This window comes from Pelecanus crispus, chromosome 3, assembly GCF_030463565.1.
Source record: "Pelecanus crispus isolate bPelCri1 chromosome 3, bPelCri1.pri, whole genome shotgun sequence".
Taxonomy (NCBI): Eukaryota; Metazoa; Chordata; class Aves; order Pelecaniformes; family Pelecanidae; genus Pelecanus; species Pelecanus crispus.
The window spans coordinates 25,664,805-25,684,041 of record NC_134645.1 but is presented as its reverse complement, the minus strand read 5'-3'; the positions used below and the strand labels follow the sequence as shown (position 1 = coordinate 25,684,041).

The following is a 19,237-nucleotide window of genomic DNA, read 5'->3' as shown; positions in this document are numbered from 1 at the left end:
AGTATTCATTCTGGTGTGTGGGATGTGAACCAACATTATACCTTTTAAAAATTAGTATTGCACATGCCAGATTAAACAGAATGCAAGGGGACTGCATCTGCCCAACTGCACGTACCCTACCTGTAGGATATCCAGAAGCACCTTCTTTAGGACTGGGGGCAGATAACCAGATGAGATGCATCAAGCCAGTGATGCAATTGTTGTGGTCTATATGGAATAGCATCATGAAAGCTACAAAACCTTTTTTAGTGCCTTTATACAAATCTAGATGAGATAACAGTTAATGATGCATAAGATACCACCCATCCAGTTTCAGAGAAGGTATTGCAGATCTAGACAGTATTCAGAAGACAATAATGACAAACTCAGGTGGAGAGGGATCAAAAAGATTGTGATTATAACCTGAGCAAGAGGATGAATAAAAGGAATTTTATAAAAGTCTGCAAAGTAATATGAAGTCTTGAGAAGCGAATGAGAGAGCCTCTGTTCTTTTTGGTTGCATAGGAACAAGATATTCAGTGAAATAGGTGATAAATTTAAACCAATAAAGGGATGCATTTATTCATGGGGCATCACCACAGGTAGTCAGCATGCATTGGAAAGAGTAATACAGCACATGCATGCAGGTCAGAGACTGGTCTAAATAGCAGCAATGGGACAGAGTGTGCTGTGGTAAAGGTAAGGGCCAGCTGTAGAAAATGGGGGGGAGGGGGCGGGGCTATAAACTGGCAGGTGAAGTTCTGTGTAGATAAAAGGTGATGCTCATGGTGTGTGTTTGAGGCAGGGAATACAGTTCTAATTTCACATATATAATAGTGGCCTCTGAGCTGACAGGTATCACTGATAAGTGAGACCTCGATGTTATGGAATAGCTTCATGAAAACATGAGTTTGATAATGGCTTTCAAGAAGGTGCTTAAACATTAAAAATCATCAGGAAAGGAATACAGGATAAATCAGAGATCACTGTTGCGACCCTTGATGAGATGGGGGTGGCTTTTCAGAGTTCTCATAGCATACCTGAGAGAAAACTAGACTGATCTGAGGTGGACTGAGTATCTATTGGCCTTGTTCTTGTAAAGAGCCTTTCTCTTTGTGTTGTTCATAGTGTGATGCTAGCAGCAGTTGTGGGTATAAGCCATCTCTGCCATCTTGCAGCTTGCTTTAGGGTGCTTTACTTTTTAACCCCTCTCTCCTCTGAGATTTTTGCAGTGGCTTCACTTTGTGGTTGCGTGCGGGCAGTCTAGTCCAGCAGCAGGAAAACGGGTAAATATAAAGTCTGTTTAGAAACATTTAAAAAACAGAGGTAAAGGAAAGAACTGGTGTTCTCTTCCATATCAGTGGTCTTCCTGCAGAACATTTGCAATCCATTTTTGCCTTGTTAGAGAAGAAAATTGGGAAAAATAAGTAACTTCGGGGCAGTGTTGTGTTGGACCAATCTGACCTTTGTCCAGACTACTGATATGTAGGAAGCAGTTTTTCCTTCCCTTAATACCTAAAGCAATCCCATTGTCTCATCCAGGGCCACTGTCCTTGTTTTTCAAGCTTACGTTCTGCATGCTCCTGCACCACATGATACCTTTTTCTCCATGGGATCTTCCCAGGATTTGTGTATTGTATGACTTCAGTGGTAGGGAAGCATAGGTTTTTATATGGTTATGCTGATGTGTTATATACTTTGTTATCAGCACGAGGGTTCCCATCCAGGTGGGTTTGAAGCAGGCAGTAGTTCAAGCCATGTGTTTCTCAGTCATGGAAGACTTGGAGATCTGCTTAAGAAGAGATGGCTTATGGAGGGTATCTGTTAGTTCAGCTCTAGTTAATAAGTGCTTTCAGATGCAAAGGGTACTCTTCTGAGAAACAAGTCTAGTTCTCTCTTTGTGATTTCCACACCACCCACCCCCAATGAAAAAGTTCATTTTGGGGTGAATCCCAAGACCTTCCATAACAAATTTGATATCACAGGATGCAGAGAGCTTTTTTAGGGATTTAGCTATTATTTCCTCTAGATGCAACATTCTGCCATGGTTCAGATAGAAACATGAGCAGTTTTATTCACTGTGATGTCCTGGTTGTACAACCCACCTTTGCCATGCAGCAGTATAAGCAGTGTTGATGCACGTCTTAGGACAACAGAGCTAAGCAACTGGGGTATGAATTGAAAAGTTGTTGGGTTTAGATTTGTGGAATTATCTTCTATAGAATGTGCACAAGTCAAAATTTTCATCTTGCATTAATTTCTGTAGCAGAGAGCTGGACTAGCAGAATGTGTTTAATACAGAGAACTAAGGCTGAGAAGAAAATTTGAACTTGGAGGGGAAAATAGACATAAACGTTGTTATATAGCTAATATGACGAACAATATATGGCTTGTAGAGTGGAGGTGTTCTGAGTCATGAATGTCTTGTGTGCTAATGTAGGTCAGGTTTTGGACAATACCTCCTTGATCATTACTGGTCTTTGTTCAGGTCTGCTAGTTTTGTCGCTAACGTGCAGTACAGAAAGCATTGTACTTTTACTCTGGGTGTGACACCCAGCCTTCAGAAACATATTCCCTGTAGCTCCACAAATACTAACTGAAAGTGGCCAAGGGTTTAGCAGCTTGGTCTTAATTATTTATTTGAAAATAGAGGAGAGGCTATGTTTTTCCTGGAGTCTTTCTCCCCTTGCAGGATCTGACACTGGACTGTTATGCTCGGCAAGCATTTTTTTAGCTTAGTCAGCTGCAGCCCATTGATTAGATCTTGATCTCCTCATGGCTCAGACTGCACTGCAGTAGTTTGCAGTGCCTTGCTGAAGATACTGTATATGTGCAAGGGCGGTTCTGTGAGTCAGTGGGCAGAAAGATGTAGGCAGGACAGTGCATAGCCTGTTTAGACGAGCATGATGAAGGCTGCAGAAATGTGTCAGCTAATTGAGAAAAAGGTATTTATTTTCCAAATGTCTGTGCATGGTATTAAAAATAAACTTCGCTGCAGTGAACAAGGTATTAGAAGAGGAGAGTAAGGTATGTTTTTCTACTAAGTAGTTTTCCCCTCACTGGAAAATGAGCTATAAAATAACACAAAGGATATTAACTCCTACATCCTAAGACCCCAAATATTCAAACACAGAAGCCCAGTAGCTTTTATACTTACTTTGTACTTGAAATATATGTTATGTAGGAGATGAACATTTTGCAGTAGAAGAAACAGATTTGTGGAGCTGTAGTACTCAGAGTACTATATTAGCTTAGGAAAGGATATCATTTTTGTCTTGAACTTTGTATTGTGAAAAGGTAATTGGAGAAAAGGCTGAAAGCACAGCATAGTCACATTGGTTCACACAGAGATGGGGAAAAGGAAAAAAAAATGGACCTATGTCTTTAAAAATATTGCACATTTAATATATTATAGAAATGCCATTTTTGTGGGAATGGGTTAGTTATAAAACAGATCATGGTGAAAATTATGTAAAGGTTCTCATTGTTACTTTCACTGTTGGAGTAGCAAATTTGGACTTGAGAAAGGAGTTCATGTTCTGGTTTAAAACATTACAACTGCAGAAAGCCGGTGCAGTTGAAATTAAATGTATGAAAAGCAGACTAGCTGATGGATTTGAAAATCTATTAGCAAGCAGGGACTCTTGTATCTAGCTGTTTCTCTGCTTTCCTTCTCTGGAAGCCCTGGTTCAGTGTGGGTGACCTCAGATCATCTACGTCAGGTTGTTGGTGGGTTTATTTATTATGTAGCAGCTCTCTGGTTAGAGCTCTTGTGCTGCAGGGGTGAGGGAAAAGGAAGGACAACTCAGGCTCAAATCCCATATATGCCTGCAGGGAACTGAGATCCCATTTTCCATTTCCGAGAGCCTTTACTGCCAAGCTGCAGGAGGGATACGGTACATCTGAAGGAGTCATTCCTTCTGGTCGATGCTGTTCCACTTGAAGCTCTGATTATTCTTCCCACTGGACTACAGAGAGAGGAACAGAAAGCTGTTACTGTGTCCGGTGGTGAGGGAACAGGGGCTTCACTCCCTGGGCAAGTGAATGTTGAGTTGGATTGCAGGTCAAGTCTCCCCTCCATCAGGTAAGTGCATTTGCTGCCAGGTTACACAGTGCCTGTCATATATACTTTCTCTCTCTTGGTAATTTATATATTCACTTATTCTGTGCAAAAGGGATCATTTCAAACACGGATGTTCTTAGACTTGCATCTCAAAGCACCCTGTGGCTTTGGGGTGAGGGTGTACTCTGGAAGGAGGGAGGTGTGGTTTTCATGTCTGTCCTAGGGTTGGAGAGATTTGAACTTAACTCTGCTGCATCTCAGTGGTTGCCATGACTGTCTTTTGTCTTCTTCCTTTTGGTAGAAAAGGACCGCCTTCTCCATTTGACTCCAGGAAAGCATGAGCTGTAAATCCCAAATGACATGTGGCTAACACTCTACAACACTCCAAAACATTTCCATTTCAGTGGTTCCCTGGCTCTGTGTTACAGCACATGAAAAACTTACCTTTCTTACTTAGCACTCCCCATGCTTTCCTTGGGGATGTTCTGTGCTACTTGTTCCCCTGTGGGACCATGCAAGTAAGAAACAAGTGCAGCTCTGAGGCCAAAAGTCTCTTGTTAAAAATCGAATGATAATTGAATAATAGGATTACAGCTGGAATAAGCTTGTGATTAAAAAAAGCTCATTCTTAGCCCTGTTTCTAATGTAAGAAAGGCATCCTCATCTCCAGCACAAGTTCTGGCACAGGAATCGCATGATGAGATGGTTGGTGCATGCTATTTAGAAAGACAAAATTATTATCTTGGTCTTTTTGTGACATTTAAAATCCAGTGGAAATTTTGAATTCTCCCAAAGTAAAGAAGGAAAGATAGCATTTTAACTCATCTCCTTCAGGTCTTTTGCTTTGGAAAGAATAGTAGGAGACATTAAGTAACTTTCTCAAAACTAAATTTTGTGCAAAATCTATGGAATTCTTAGAACTTGCACTTTTCTAGGGAAGAGGAATACTGAAACTCGAATAAGAAACTCCATTAGGATTTCTTTTGATTAGTTGATTTCTGTTGGAATAAGCATCTCTCAGTCAAGGTCTTTCCTCAGTTTACTGAATTGAGTTTTAAGGTTATATAATATATTATAATATTAGCTCTTGTCTCTGATCAGGGTGGCCCTCATGTTTCCATACTGTGTCATTCACATCTTAAGATACAGTGACTGCTCACGTGGCCTAAAAGCAGCACCGACTTTCATTCTGCTCTCTTTCAAACACCATGCTGCATCCCACCACAGACAGAGGAGACCCCACTATTTCTAGGTGGAACACTGCAGCAGTCATCAGGGAAGGGCAAGATGCCTGAGGTTGGCAGCTGTGAAGCCTGTAAAGTTGACAAGCCAGTGATTGTATGGAGATTGCTGGTGAGAAAGCAAGGTGGTGGCTGCAGGAAAACCCCAATATCTTGGGAGAGAACTCATGACAATTCAAATGGGGAAGGGGACATCTCTGTTCATTTTTAGAAACTTACGTGCTAATGTTAGAACTTGCTCTGGGTGAGAAGGACAAGAGATGAGAAAGAGCAAATCCCCTTGCTGGTTATTAGATCAGTTTGGTTGGGGGAGGAAGGGAGGTGTAGGTATTAGATAATTTTAGGAAGGAAAATCACAGTAGAACCTACAACTGACCTGCGGTTAGGCTGTATGCATCTCTGCTCTCAACTTTGTTTTTTATACTATTAGGTGTGATCTGAGAGCAGGGGGAAGTTAGTCTCTAGAGGGACCCCTCTAACCACTTTACAGAGCACTCACAAACCACACAGGCTCACTCAACACTTTGTGTCAAAATGAAACTAAATACAGCATGGACCAACAGCCCTGGGAAGGATGCTGGGAGGTGGCAACAGCTAAACAAGAGACCCAGGTTTCTGGAGGGTTACAATATTGAATTGTTTTTTAATTCATTTCTGTTTAATTTTTTTCTCATTTTGTTGTTTTTTATCATGTTTTTCTTTGGGTTTCTCTCTGTTTTACAGTTCTTTTGGGCTCTTCTTTTGAGGCTGTGTTTGATGCGTTGGCTTCCCATCCGCTGCTCGTAACCATCTCTGCTATGAGTTGTGAGTGAGCCATCACCATGCTTCTGGGTTTTCATTTTGTTTTGTGCTTTTGTTATATATGGAAGTCCGAATTACACCTGGTTTTCTTTTTTCCCTCATGATATTGTTTGTTTTTCGGCAGGATCGTGACAGCTACCTAAACATGATACAGAGGCCTAGAACACTTGGGATTCTGCCTGAGGGGCTGGCAGACATTTGGGTGGTGCCAGAGACTGTGATTTTGCCACTTCTGTGGTTTCAGATGCAAGGGGAGGGGAGTTCTCTTATCTTATGTTTTTGGCTCCAGCTTCCTCTGTTCGTTTCTGACTCCCCATTGGGATAAAATATGTTGCCGTCATTAATGATTCTACAAAGTGCTGCTGTTTAAATTAGCAAGTCAAAATGCATATAAGAGGTGCAGAATTTGTCTCCACAGAGGAGGTGGAGATGCATATCCCTGCATCTCCCCCATGAGCCGAACTGATGGAAGCAGGAGATTCCTAGAAGTCACAGAGATACTTCCTTTCAGTTCAGTTAAAGCTTCCTTCCGCTTTTCCTTCTTATCACAACTTTTCCATCAAGTAATTTCAATCCAAGATATATCTCCAAGTGCTTCCCGTGATCTGTGGCATTTCCTCTCTCCCCTTACGACCTTCTCTTCAATCTGCGTTAACTTTCTTTTCATTTTCTTACTGCTGGAAATCCTTTTCCTGTTTCCAGGAGAGGTGGGTTAATGATCCTAGATGACAGCAGGCCTGCCAGGGCCAAAGGTCGTAGATCTCATGAGGTGTTTGCACAGGCTTCCAGAAAGTTGGGGAGGAACCAGTGGTCATGCTCCATGAGACTACCACAGGTATACGAAACAGCAGGAGAAAAGTACTGTCATCCAAATCTAAGTTTTTAGGAAGGAAGCTGGAACCCAGGACACTCAAAATCTCAATCTAGGGACCAGTGAGGCAAGAGGAAAATTTTTAATCTCTGTGTATGAACGTGGTGTAAGGAGCAGGGATTCAGATTAATGAGGAAATACGAGCACTCCTGAAATAAAGGGAGCATATACAGGAAAGACAGACCTCGTGAATCATAAGGAAGACACTCTTGGCATTTTAAATGCCAAATGATCATGAGTGTTTGAACTGGAGAATGATGAAAAGCTGATGGGTGCAAAAGAGCACAGTTTGGAACAATGCATCCACTTTGTACAGGATTCTGTTACCTAGTTCTGTCTTTGTCTTTGTAAGGTAGTGTACATTGCTAATATATTGAAAGGAACACAGAGTATAATTTTTGCTCTGTGGTAGTGATCTAACACATTCTCCCAAGCTAAAACTCATTTTAAACCAAGGTTCTAACATAATGCAATGTACTTCATATCTCTGTCAATCTCCCTGACAGCTCTGTGTAATAAATTACTTTAGCTTTGTGCTAGACACAATCTGAATGCAGGAAGAGATATACTTTACCCTGAGTAACATTTTTTATAGTAATGCTGATGCGGAAAAATTAAAAAATAAATGATGTATGGCTTAAAATCGTATTTCAGCTTGCTAGCTTATTACCTTCTTATCATTTTGGGGATTCAAATCAGTTGGGCTATATATGATTCCATAGTCTGAAGCTCCTAACTGTTACAGTTTCAGTTCTGTGTCAAATATGGAGTGGTCTGGACAGCAAGGATGCTTTATCCAGGCTCTTTTGCACTGCTGGGCAATGCAGTGGTGGGATGACATTTATTAACTGGAAGAAACGAAGTGTTTAAAGAAGTCATCTGGAAAATTAATGTTGATGAATTCAGAAGTCAATAATAGTTGGGTATACAGCATGTGCTACAATAAATGCTCAGGCAGGAGCTGTTTGGTTGGATGAAAAACAAGGTATCTCCACAGCCATGGAAATATTTGATTGCAGTGATTAGTGACACAGTCAAAAGGCATGACTAACTGCCTTGTGACTGGCAGGGCAGTCAAATATGGTTAAAAGAGGTGAAACCTTTATGAGAAAAAGATGCTGTTAACACAGTTAGCATCTGCCTGTTTCGTTCAAAGCTCTAAATGTCCTGTCAAAACAATTGCAAAGTCTTGCTCAGTTGCAGTGCTCTCCCTTTGCTGAGGTGCCACATGAGAGAGGACTGGCAAGAGAGCCCTTTGGGTTCAGCTGCAGGACTGGCTTGGTGAGCTGTTTCATGTTGGCTGTGGGACAGATGTACAGTTGAAAGATGGCTGGCCTTTTGATTTGCTTCTGAAGGAGGAGGGGAGAGCATATGCAAATTGCCTAGGGTTGGTTTCAGAATAGATCTAATTAAAGACTGTAAAGATAGCCTGTCTGCCAGAAATAGTAAGTATTGATCTAAAAAGATTTTCACAGATATTGCCAACATCCTGAAACCAGCAGGTGTGGTACTTGGTTCAGTACATACACAGTTGATAACTGAAGACATTGAAGAAGGGAAAGAACGTGAAGGACAAATTCCCATGGACTGCAAACATTGAGCACTATTTGTTCTGAAAACATTACGGGTTACACACCACGCTCTTATTTCATGCTCATGAAAAGTATCCAAACACACTAGCTTCCACTCATAACAGAAAAGAGTAATGTCCTCTTGCTTTTGAAAGTGTAGAGGATGTTTATAGTGGTGGCCGATTCCAACAGATGTATTCCAGTGGCCAGTATTCTGCTTTTCAGGAACGCACGTCAGTGAATTCACTGGAATTCTGAAAAATATTTTGCAGTCATTTGTCAGTGGGAATCCTAAATGTATCCTCCGTGAGGAATGAAGTACATGATCATGAATATAATATCTCAACTGTTATTTGCTGCTAAATAAGTAGCTTGTAGCTTAAGTTGGTGTACTACAAGATTAAATGCTGCATTAAGTGCATGGGATATGCATATGGGTTCTCCTTGTGGAGTATTTGATTAATGTAAAGGAATTGTAAGATAGACTTGTAGCTTTTTTCGCTTGGAGTCACTATAACTTAACAGCTGCATTATATGCCATTCAGGTGTGTGTTAGTGGCACAGTGTTGGTGAACCTGTTTAAAAAACATTTGAAATTTTATTCTTTCTGAGAGTATTGAAACTCAGAGCAACTTCCCTGTACCCAAAAGGAAGCAACTGAATTGTACGTATTTAAACTGACAGAAGGGTGCCCTAGAATAAAAGTACAGAGTTTTAGGCTTAGTTCTGAAAGTATAGGCACAGCTCAAAGACCAAACATGAATCGACTGACCTAAATGGGACAAGTTACCCAATTAGAGTTGTTATTAATGTGCTCAAATTTCTGCAAGAGTAGGATCTTAATTATGAGTATGTTTAGTTGTTTGCCCAAGCTTAGCCTTATGATGGAAGATGTCTGGGCCTGAACCTGGTTTTGCCACATGAATTTTGAAAGCACTGCTATTAACTCTGGTGCTGCTAGCTAAGCTGAAAGGATTTGGTGGATGTCATTACTTACATGCAATTTTTTTGGAACGACGACATCTTCAGTAAGTGAACACACATGGTCTAATGTTCTTGTGAAGGCAACAGTGGAGAGAGTTGGAAATGTTGTTCAGCCACCAGAATAGAGAAAGCCTCCAGCTCAGAGGAACAGTCACAGGAGCACTGCTTTCTTCCCAAGGCCACTATATCAAGCCTTCACTTCCCAAGGACACGAAGAACAAGAGAATCAGAGAAAGAGAAAATAAAGATACATCGTTTAGGATATACTGGGAAGAATCTGGAAAAAAGCAAGAACTCTGAAAGTCAGAGGTTCTTAATTTGTTTAAGTCTTACAGAGGATGTTGACAAGCAGTGTCAGCAAATGTGTATGGTCACCCTGCCCTGTGTCAAAAGTAGGGGATCCCCATTCCTGTCCTGATCAGGCTGCCCTCAGGCTTTGCTTAGCTCATGTTATTCATGACTCAGTTTTGCACTTGCTCTTCTTTACTAGCTTTTCTTTTGACCTGGAGTTTAAAAAGGAAAATACGATCTTGGATAATGTTCTTAGCTCTATGCCTAGACTATTACTATTCTAACTTATCACTGTAACCACCTTGCCCTCTCTGTAAAATAAGCTTTTCTAGAAATGCAGAATTGGAGAATGCTGTCTGTTTAGCTGGCTGCTAGAGCAGATGAAGGCAGTAAGAGTTTTGTATCCCTTGGGTACATACAAAATAACAGTATAGAAGAGAAGTTCTCAGGAGTTAGCTGCACAGGGGATTTAGTAATCTGCTCTGTCTCTGAAACTTTCTTTTGTCTCCCTTCAGCCTCGCAATGTTGCTGGTTTTCGAGGAACAGTCCGCTATGCTTCAGTGAATGCACACAAAAACCGAGTGAGTATTTTTGGGTTATAAGTAATTAACAGCAAGGTTATTTCACCTCAGAAACCTGTTTTCAGGAGCAGAGGAGTAAGAGGTGTGAGTTCTGGTTTGTACCTACAGAAGTTAGTATATCAGATGAATTCCATTAGGTGGTCAAGGCTGTTGACTGTAAAATCAAAATTATGATTCAGTTATTGGATCCTCTCTAGCTGGCAGCCTTAATAATTGTAATTATTGCATTATCAGACAGTTTTTAAGGGGGGTGGGACACACACACACTGAAGTGGAAAAGTATTGACATTGCCAAGTTTAATAAATACTTGATTTTGCATGTTTAGTCTTTAATCTGGCTTCTTTATGGGAAGTATGACTTCTCTTCCTGCTTTTTAAAATGAGGTAGCTCATCTGGAGAGCACACCTGGACTGCTGAGCTTTGCTCCTCAGTCTTCGTCTCTCTTTTCTCCAGGAGATGGGTAGACATGATGATCTGTGGTCCCTCTTTTACATGTTGGTGGAGTTTGCGGTTGGTCAGCTTCCATGGCGAAAGATCAAAGATAAGGTAGGAAACCTAGTGTCTCTGCTTTAGATAGGGTGCTACATTTTTATTATTACAACACTTATTATTCTTCCTGCAGCTCAATGCAGCTTTTTGCTGCAGTAAAGCCAGAACCTGCTTTTGTGTGTTCTGACACACAATGTGGAGCTTGTCTTATTTGGAGTAGCTAGACATTTTCTTATGCATGTTGTTAATCATATTTGATGAAGCGACTGTGACTTTGCTCTTGCAAAGCAAACAACAAAAGTGGAAAGGCTGAGCTGTCCTTTTGACAAATAAATAGAGCCTTTAGAAAGGCAGGAGGATAATACTTTGCCATACCAAACAAGCCAAATGGGAATTGCAGCTGGAAAATTAAACAGAATAAAGATAACTGTTCATGTTGTCTTGGAAATACTTTGTGCTAGAGAATAAAATCCCTGGAAAGAAATAGGTCATCTGTGCAGAAGACTCTGCTAGAGGGACAGCTTCTGAAGAGTGTTTCCAACTCAGGATTCCCCTTTGACTGTTGCAGTGATAAGCCTTGCTTTGCTAGGGACACCAAACATGAGAAGTGTGTAGACACAGTGCTGGGTCTAAGAAGAGGCTGTGTTCCAGGAATGATAAGACTAGATGGTATTCCAGGAATTATAAGACTGCATGAATATGAAACAATAGAAGAGATTCTTGGCTCTGAGATATTTTCTTTTCTCCAGGAGCAGGTTGGCATGATAAAAGAAAAGTATGAACACCGAATGCTGCTAAAACACATGCCTTCAGAGTTCCACCTTTTTCTGGATCATATTGCAAGCCTAGACTACTTCACCAAGCCAGACTATCAGGTAGGAGCCTTTCTTTGTTACCAGTCTGATGCATGGCACTCTGGATTGGCATTTGGATTTTCTAACATTTCCATGCCCATGTTCATATCTGGCTGAGGAATACCTTTCCTAGGGCCAGGAGAAAAAGGTTGGACTGTACAGTTCTTCAACACCTCAAAAGTTTTTACTCCTTCCACAACTCTGTGCAAAATAATCCTGTACTCCACACCAGAAAGCTCTTCCCATGCAACAGAGTACTTTTGACATTCATTAAAACACAAAAGTTTTGAGATACTCCAAATGTGACGGAATTTTAGCACAGCTTGCCAAAGTCTGCAAAGAGCCTATGCCAACAGCTCAACAGTGTACACCAACACTTTTGTTTTCTTCCAGACTAATATGGGCCTTAGCTATTATTACCCCTTTCTTTAATATTCATCTTAACATTTTTTTTCTCTTGTTCACTGTTTGCTATCAGCATATGTGTGATCAGTTACAGTAGCTCAACTAACACAATGTTAACTGAGGCAACTTGATTCTGTGTCCCTTTTTTATCACAGTGATTTTCTCTGTACATTAAAGAGGGATGAAAACCACATTTTATTAGCAGATCTGTGCAGTCTTTTATGAGTGCCTGCTCCTGTTAATAGTGCATCAAATGAGTGGGAAAATGGTAGGAGGGTGTTCCAGCAAACTCTCTCCAACAGTGCTTTTGTGTTTTGGCCACATATGTGTTGCAGCATAGCAACCACAACTTTTTTAAAAAGAAAAAAAAAAAAAAAGGCAAATACTTTCTGGGTAGTACAGTGGAAAAATAGCATTTGTCACTAAGATGGAGGGCTATAGAGGGATGGAATTGGAATGATGAGATGCTGAGGGATCTGGATTTGTTTAGCCTGGAGAAGAAAAGTCAAAGAGGGGATCTGATTGCTGTCTTCTGCTGCGTCAAGGATGGTTGTGGGGAGAAGAGAGACGGACTTGTCTCAGAGGCAGCAAGGGAAATTGTGACTAAATCTAGGGGGAAAAAAATCAGAATGATGGTTCTTAAGTATGGAACAGATACCTAGAAAAGCTGTGGAATTTCCATCCCTGGGGATTTCCAAAAGTCGACTGGATGAGGAGCCTGATCTGACTTTGCAATTAGCCGTGGTTTGAGCAGATGGTTGGATTAGAGCTCTCCAAAGCTCCTTTTGAACCTACATCCTCCTGTATTCTATTCCAGTTTAAAATAATTGTGTCCTGACGGTACTGAAAAGCCATCCTTGAGATGGAAATGGAAGGAGATGTTTCCAGACATTTTTAGTGCAGTACAAATCACGAACAGTTCTTTCACAATAGGGGATTTGTCTGAAGCTGTGAATTGCCTCTTTGCCTTCAGTTTCTTGCAGGTGCAGCTCTGGGAAGAAGCCTCCAAAAGGGAACTCCCCACAAGAGTCTGGCACCTGCAGCTTGCCACCAAACACTGATTCTTCTAGCTTGACTTGGAGGTCTATTCCAGCCAGCAAATTCTCCAAACATCTCAGCTCCAGAGATGTCTTTATATTGATTTATCTGGATTTATTACTGTGAAAGATTAAAAAGTATATCAGATGGCATCTGCATTTGTCACCAGTACCAGACCCTCAGGGAAATTAAGGAAATTGGGGAAGTATGTCTACTAATATATAAAGTCATGGTTTATTTTAAAATTGGAATGACAAGATTAGAAATAAGGGAACAGAATAAAACATATATGAATATAATTTGAAGTTACAGTTCACCATTTCCCTTCTTAGCTCTTTAATATATTTCAGTTTAAGATGTATGCTAATCACCAGGTGAGGATTATGACTCTGAATACTGTCCTGTAGCTGGACAGGTTTGGTGTTTCATATACTCTATACAGTTCTAGTCGACCTCCGAGTTCTCCTTCTTGAGAGAAATTACGATGAAAGGGCAGCTTCACTGGGCTAGAGAAAAGGTTTGTCTGGCCTAGTAGCATGTCTCCAACAATGCTGGCTGTGGGAAGATTATAAAAGAATGAGCATTCAGTGACATTTCCCCAGAAAACTCTCAGAGCTCAAGGATCAAGGATCCTTGAGGCTCAAGAATCTCCTAAACCAAAAATGTCTCTGTATTTCATAGTCCTTAATGAATTTGTCTTCCATGAACTTGTCCAGTCTCCTCCAGATTCATGTAAACCTTTTAGCATCCACCATGTGACAGGGAGGCACCACAGCTTAAGTGCTTGCTGTGAGAAGAACTGCTTTCTTCTGTTTGTTTTAAATTTGCCACCTGCCAGCCTTATTTAATGCCCCTTACATCTCAGACATAACTGTGAACCCTGGTCCCTAGCCCCTCTCCAGCTTCTCAGCCACACAGAATCTTACAGACCTCCATGGTATTGGTCTTCAGTTACTCTTTTGCCCAGACTGGAGGATCCTAGTCTAATTAACTTGCTTTTTGCCCAGAAGGAAACCTTTCCACACCTTTGGCTTGTGTCTTCCTCTGAACCTATCCAATTGTACCTTTGTGAGGTGGGGACTTGCCAGCATTGCATGTTCAAGATGTATGTAGCCCATAAAGTGATAAACCAGTTACGATGTTCTGTTCCATTCCTAAGACTTTCTAATATTCTATCTGTTTTATCCAGTGGCAGTGCAGTTTTGATTGCTCCCATCTCTGCATACAAAATAAAGCTTTGGCTTTTTTTGCAGTAGCATGAATTTTTGGTAAAATCCTTCCTCTCCCACCTCCATCATTTTGAAGTGGGGAATGATGCATAAATGCTGCATGTGAGCATCCGATAAGAGATCATTCTGACTGCTCCCTCCTCCCTCATTGTCTGAATTCTGATGTATTCTCTCTCTAACTTCTCCTGATGTATGTCTTCTGGCTTTGTAGGGTGCTGGATATCATAGGATGCTTTTGGCTTTAGAAAGAGGCCAGAATGAATGTAAGAAGAGCCATACTGGGTCAGCCCCTCCTTTCTTGCTCCTTTGTAAATGTGGACAGACAATAGGGGACTTGCTGCTGCTGCTGTCCTCCTTGCTCCAAGTGGTCCGTGCCCTGACGTTTGCAATCGTTTTCTTCAGCTCTGCCACCATCAGCATCTGGGATTGTCCGTCTAAGCAGCTATACTAGTTTGAAGGATGGGAAAGGGGGTGGGATGAAATACACCTATAACCCTTGCCAGCATTGTGTAGCACATCTTAGCTGCTGCATGAAGGAAAAAGCAACTGCATCTGCTATCTTCAGACTTGTCATATCGCTGTCACAGGAAAAAAGTTTTAGGGGTAGAAGGCAATGCAGATACTTCATCTCAGTGACCCTGTGACTTCCCCCCATCATTCCTTCTCCATATTGTTTAAAAAACCAACCAACCAAACAAAAAACCCAAACAAACAAATGCCAGTCCTCTCCTACCACTGAGAGCCATATTTCTCTCTTCATCCACCCCCTAGCCTGGCTTACAGCTTTTCCTGTCTTTGTGTGAATTCTCTCCTCTCTGTCTCCTAGTTTTGCAGTTCTCCTACTCACATCCTTGCCCCCATGTGATTGGTTTTTGCTTTTTTTGTACTTGTTAGCTACCATGATTATATCGTTTGCCTCAAGTAATCACACTACTGTCGTCTCCCCTACCCGCTCTGACTGGGAAGATCATAATCTTCCTTAATGCATGAAAATAACATTGCTAACACTCAGGACTACAGCTAACACTCTGCAGCATCCACGTAATCACCTGCCATGCGGGGAAAAGGGGATTACTCCATCGTGTGACTGCAGCAGGTTCACTCTTACTTAGCCAGTGATCTTAGCTGGGCCTAGAAGCTGATGGGATGGTAAGCCTGTTCTTTTCCTGGACCTACTCCCCATGGCACTGAAGGTTGCCAAGATCATACTTGGTCACAGACTGTGGCTTGAGGTCCATGGGAAGTGTCTAGTTCTTAACTATTGACATCTATGCCCCAAGGCCAAGCCATCAAAAAGTGTTTGTCAGTAGTCATCTGCCTTCCCTTGCCATTTTAGATCCTCCAAAGCATACTTCATGCTGAGTGACGATTTTATCACAGTTTGAGCCCCTGAGATCATGTCAGAAGAGAGGGATACCAGGCTGTAACTGAAGACTAAGTGTGACTGGAGACCACTACTCTCTGACGGATAGATGGCACAAGTTTGCCTAGCATAGGTGAAGAAAATGATGGTAGAATAAAATAGAGTTGAGCTGTCATGTGATGGATCTTACTTACACCTGGTGGTTTTGCACTTCTTGGGCTTGTGGCCTCTGACATCAGAGGATCATTCTCAGTATTGGTTCATGGTTAGGATCAGACTTTTAGCACTTTCACAGCAGGAGGATGCAGGCATGAGAGCAACATTTTTGGGTTTTCTGACTCATTTGACAGCAAAAGAGACATGTCTTTTCCCTGGCATAGTGAAGATAGGATGTGAGAAAGGTGCATGAAAATCTTCTACTACAGTTGCATGCTGGGTCCAACTGGTAGAGGGATAGTTTCAGGTATGGTTGGGGAGGTGGCTGGCTTCTCTCCCCTAAGATCCATCTTTTTGCAATGAGTATCAGAAAAGGAAAGACCTTTGGTCCTGGAAGATTATAGAAATTGGGGTGCCTTTGCCTGGGAGCCCATCCAGTTCCCTTAGCTGGTGGATTGTGAATTGCATTTCACCCAAGAGAAAGTGATCACATCACCTGTAATTGTATAAGAGAATGGCTGTCTTGTACACATCCAGAGCGGGTGTGGGAAGGTCAGAGCTTCCTACATCTTCCTTTCAGATCCAGTCAATGCCAGATATTGTCAGAGCATTTGGGAAAGACTCCCTGTGGTCAACCAGTGCCAGTTTAAGCGCTCTCATGCTGGCCAAATTATTGGAAGTCTTCCATCATAGGCTTAGTGGTTTTTTTCCCCAGGCATCCCTCTAGGGCTTACAAACACATATCAGGAGCATTCCCTTGTCAAAAGGCAACCCTTGCCACTTAAGAGGTGTGCCTAATACTTATTCTTCAATACTGTGTTGGGGATTACAGTGCAGATTAGAAACTTGAGTAACAGCAACTTGCCATGCCTGAAGTTTGTGCTGAAGGACTCCATCTTCCTAGATGAGCCCCAAAGAATTCAAGGCTGGAGCATCTGGACAATCCATAACTGTTTTGTGAACTTTTTCACCTGATATTTCAGGATTGACTGTGATTCATTTCCTGAACCTTGGCCAGGAGAAGGCATTTAACAAGATGTATCATGACAGTTTAATGGGCAATTTCTGCACAATTGGCTGCTTCTCTCTCATTCTACGAGGCATCAGCCCAAAACATGGTATGCTACTATGAAATGTGCAATTAAGGTTTATGTCCTCATGGACATTAACATCTTTAATAGGGAGACATGGTAGGCCTCTTCTTTATCTCACCAGAGATTTTGATACTCAAAGAGTTGGAATTGCACATTGTCTTCTGGAAGTTGACATGCTCTGATATGGCATGGTCTCGACTTGGCACATGGCCTGACAAGCCATGCCCTCACTAGCCTACATCTGCTGAGTCATGAGTCCTTGTCCAGTGCTAGGGTGGGAAGGGTACCACAAGGGTTCCCTAGTTCCCATTGCTGTGCTGCGGTTTGCTTTATCCAATGTATTTTCTTTATTGCTTATCCCTTGCTGTTGTTAAATCTGGCCCAATAGGAAGCTCAGGAATCTGAACAGCCCTAAAGGGGCAAAGCTGATCCAGTCTGTGCTCTGCCCTGTTTCAATAACATTCTCCTGTGACTCTGATAACCTTCCAAGGGAAAATTCTGTATTTATGCTCACTGGGGTGCTATGGATCTCTCCTTACCCTGTAGGTGGGGAAGAGGATCTGACCTGCATCTGTAGCCATTGCCTCCCTTCTCTTTCTGGACCCTGGAGAGATGGAGTGATTGCTGTACAGTGCAGCTAGTCTGAATGAAATATACTGCCTTATGCCTTTCCTGTTACCTCCCGGGGTTCCAGAATGGCCAACATTTCCTTTGTATGTGAGGAATTCCCAGTGAGACCTATCCAACCTGTTGGTCTTCCACCACAGCTTCCCTATGACTTGGAAGCTCTTTTCCAAGTAAGGCTAACTACAGGCACTGTGATAATGGGTTGCTTTTGTAGGTCCCTGTCTGCATGTGGTGTAGACCTGTTGGGTGTACTGGAGGCTAGTCGTGTCTGGTAGCTTCATGATCTGAGCCTAATTTTTAGGTTACAATTAGGCGTACCTAACTTTTTTTACTTGGTGCACACATGACAGGCATATGCATTCAGCCAGCATCCTGGCTTGTATCAGGAATAGTGTGGCCAGCAGGAGCAGGGACGTGATTGTCCCCCTGTACTTGGCACTGGTGAGGCCGAACCTGGAATACTGTGTCCAGTTTTGGGCCCCTCAGTACAAGAAGGACATTGAGGTGCTGGAGCATGTCCAGAGAAGGGCAACAATGCTGGTGAAGGGTCTTGGAGCACAGGCATTATGAGGAGCGGCTGAGGGAACTGGGGTTGTTTAGCCTGGAGAAGAGGAGGCTGAGGGGAGACCTTATCGCTCTCTACAACTGCCTGAAAGGAGGTTGTAGTGAGGTGGGTGTTGGTCTCTTCTCCCAAGTAGTTAGCGATAGGACGAGAGGAAATGGGTTCAAGCTGCTTCAGGGGAGGTGTAGATTGGATATTAGGAAAAATTTCTTTATGGAAAGGGTAGTCAAGCATTGGAACAGGCTGCCCAGAGAGGTGGTGGAGTCACCATCCCTGGAAGTGTTAAAAAAACGGGTAGACATGGCACTTTGGGACATGGTTTAGTGGGCATGGTGGTGTTGGGTTGATGATTGGACTGATGATTTTAGAGGTCCTTTCCAATCTTAATGATTCCTATTTTTTACTTTCATTAAAAATAATGCAGCCACCAAGCCAGGAAACATGAAATTGCTACTCTCCCCTTAATTGGTTTAGTGGTGGACTTGGTAGTGTTAGGTTAATGGTTGGACTGGATGATCTTAAAGGTCTTTTCCAACCTAAACGATTCTATGATTCTATGATTATTCTCAATCGGTAGAGAGAAATCGGAATATCTTCCTGCATTAAGGAATTCTTATGAGAAGACATTACTTGGTCATCTACTACCTTTTCCTGTGTTCCCTCATCAGCTGAGCTCAGCCTTCCCTGAAGTCTTCATCTAGCTTCAAACCCCATCAAATGGTTACTCATAAAGTTTTTGAAAAAAACGATAATATTGTTCATGTATGCACAGACTTCATAATTGCCTTCCTTGTTTTTGTGTGTCGTGGTTTAGCCCCAGCCAGCAACTAAGTACCACGCAGCCGCTCACTCACTCCCCCTACCCTGATGGGGTGGGGGAGAGAATTGGAGGAGTAAGAGTGAGAAACACTCCTGGGTTGAGATAAGAACAGTTTAATAATTGAAATAAAGCAAAATAGTAATGATAATAATAACAATATAACAATGATAATAATATACAAAGCAAGTGATGCACAACGCAATTGCTCACCACCCGC

At 42.0% G+C, this 19,237-nt stretch overlaps 1 protein-coding gene across 1 annotated transcript in view; it reads left to right on the top strand.

The window, feature by feature from the left end:
- TTBK1 (tau tubulin kinase 1) overlaps nt 1-19,237 on the top strand; it is a 98,983-nt gene that overhangs the window by 34,219 nt on the left and 45,527 nt on the right. The window contains exons 6-8 of the mRNA XM_075707963.1: nt 10,317-10,382; nt 10,837-10,929; nt 11,622-11,747. Of these exons, the coding sequence (XP_075564078.1) occupies nt 10,317-10,382; nt 10,837-10,929; nt 11,622-11,747 (285 nt within the window). The remainder of the gene's footprint in view (nt 1-10,316; nt 10,383-10,836; nt 10,930-11,621; nt 11,748-19,237) is intronic.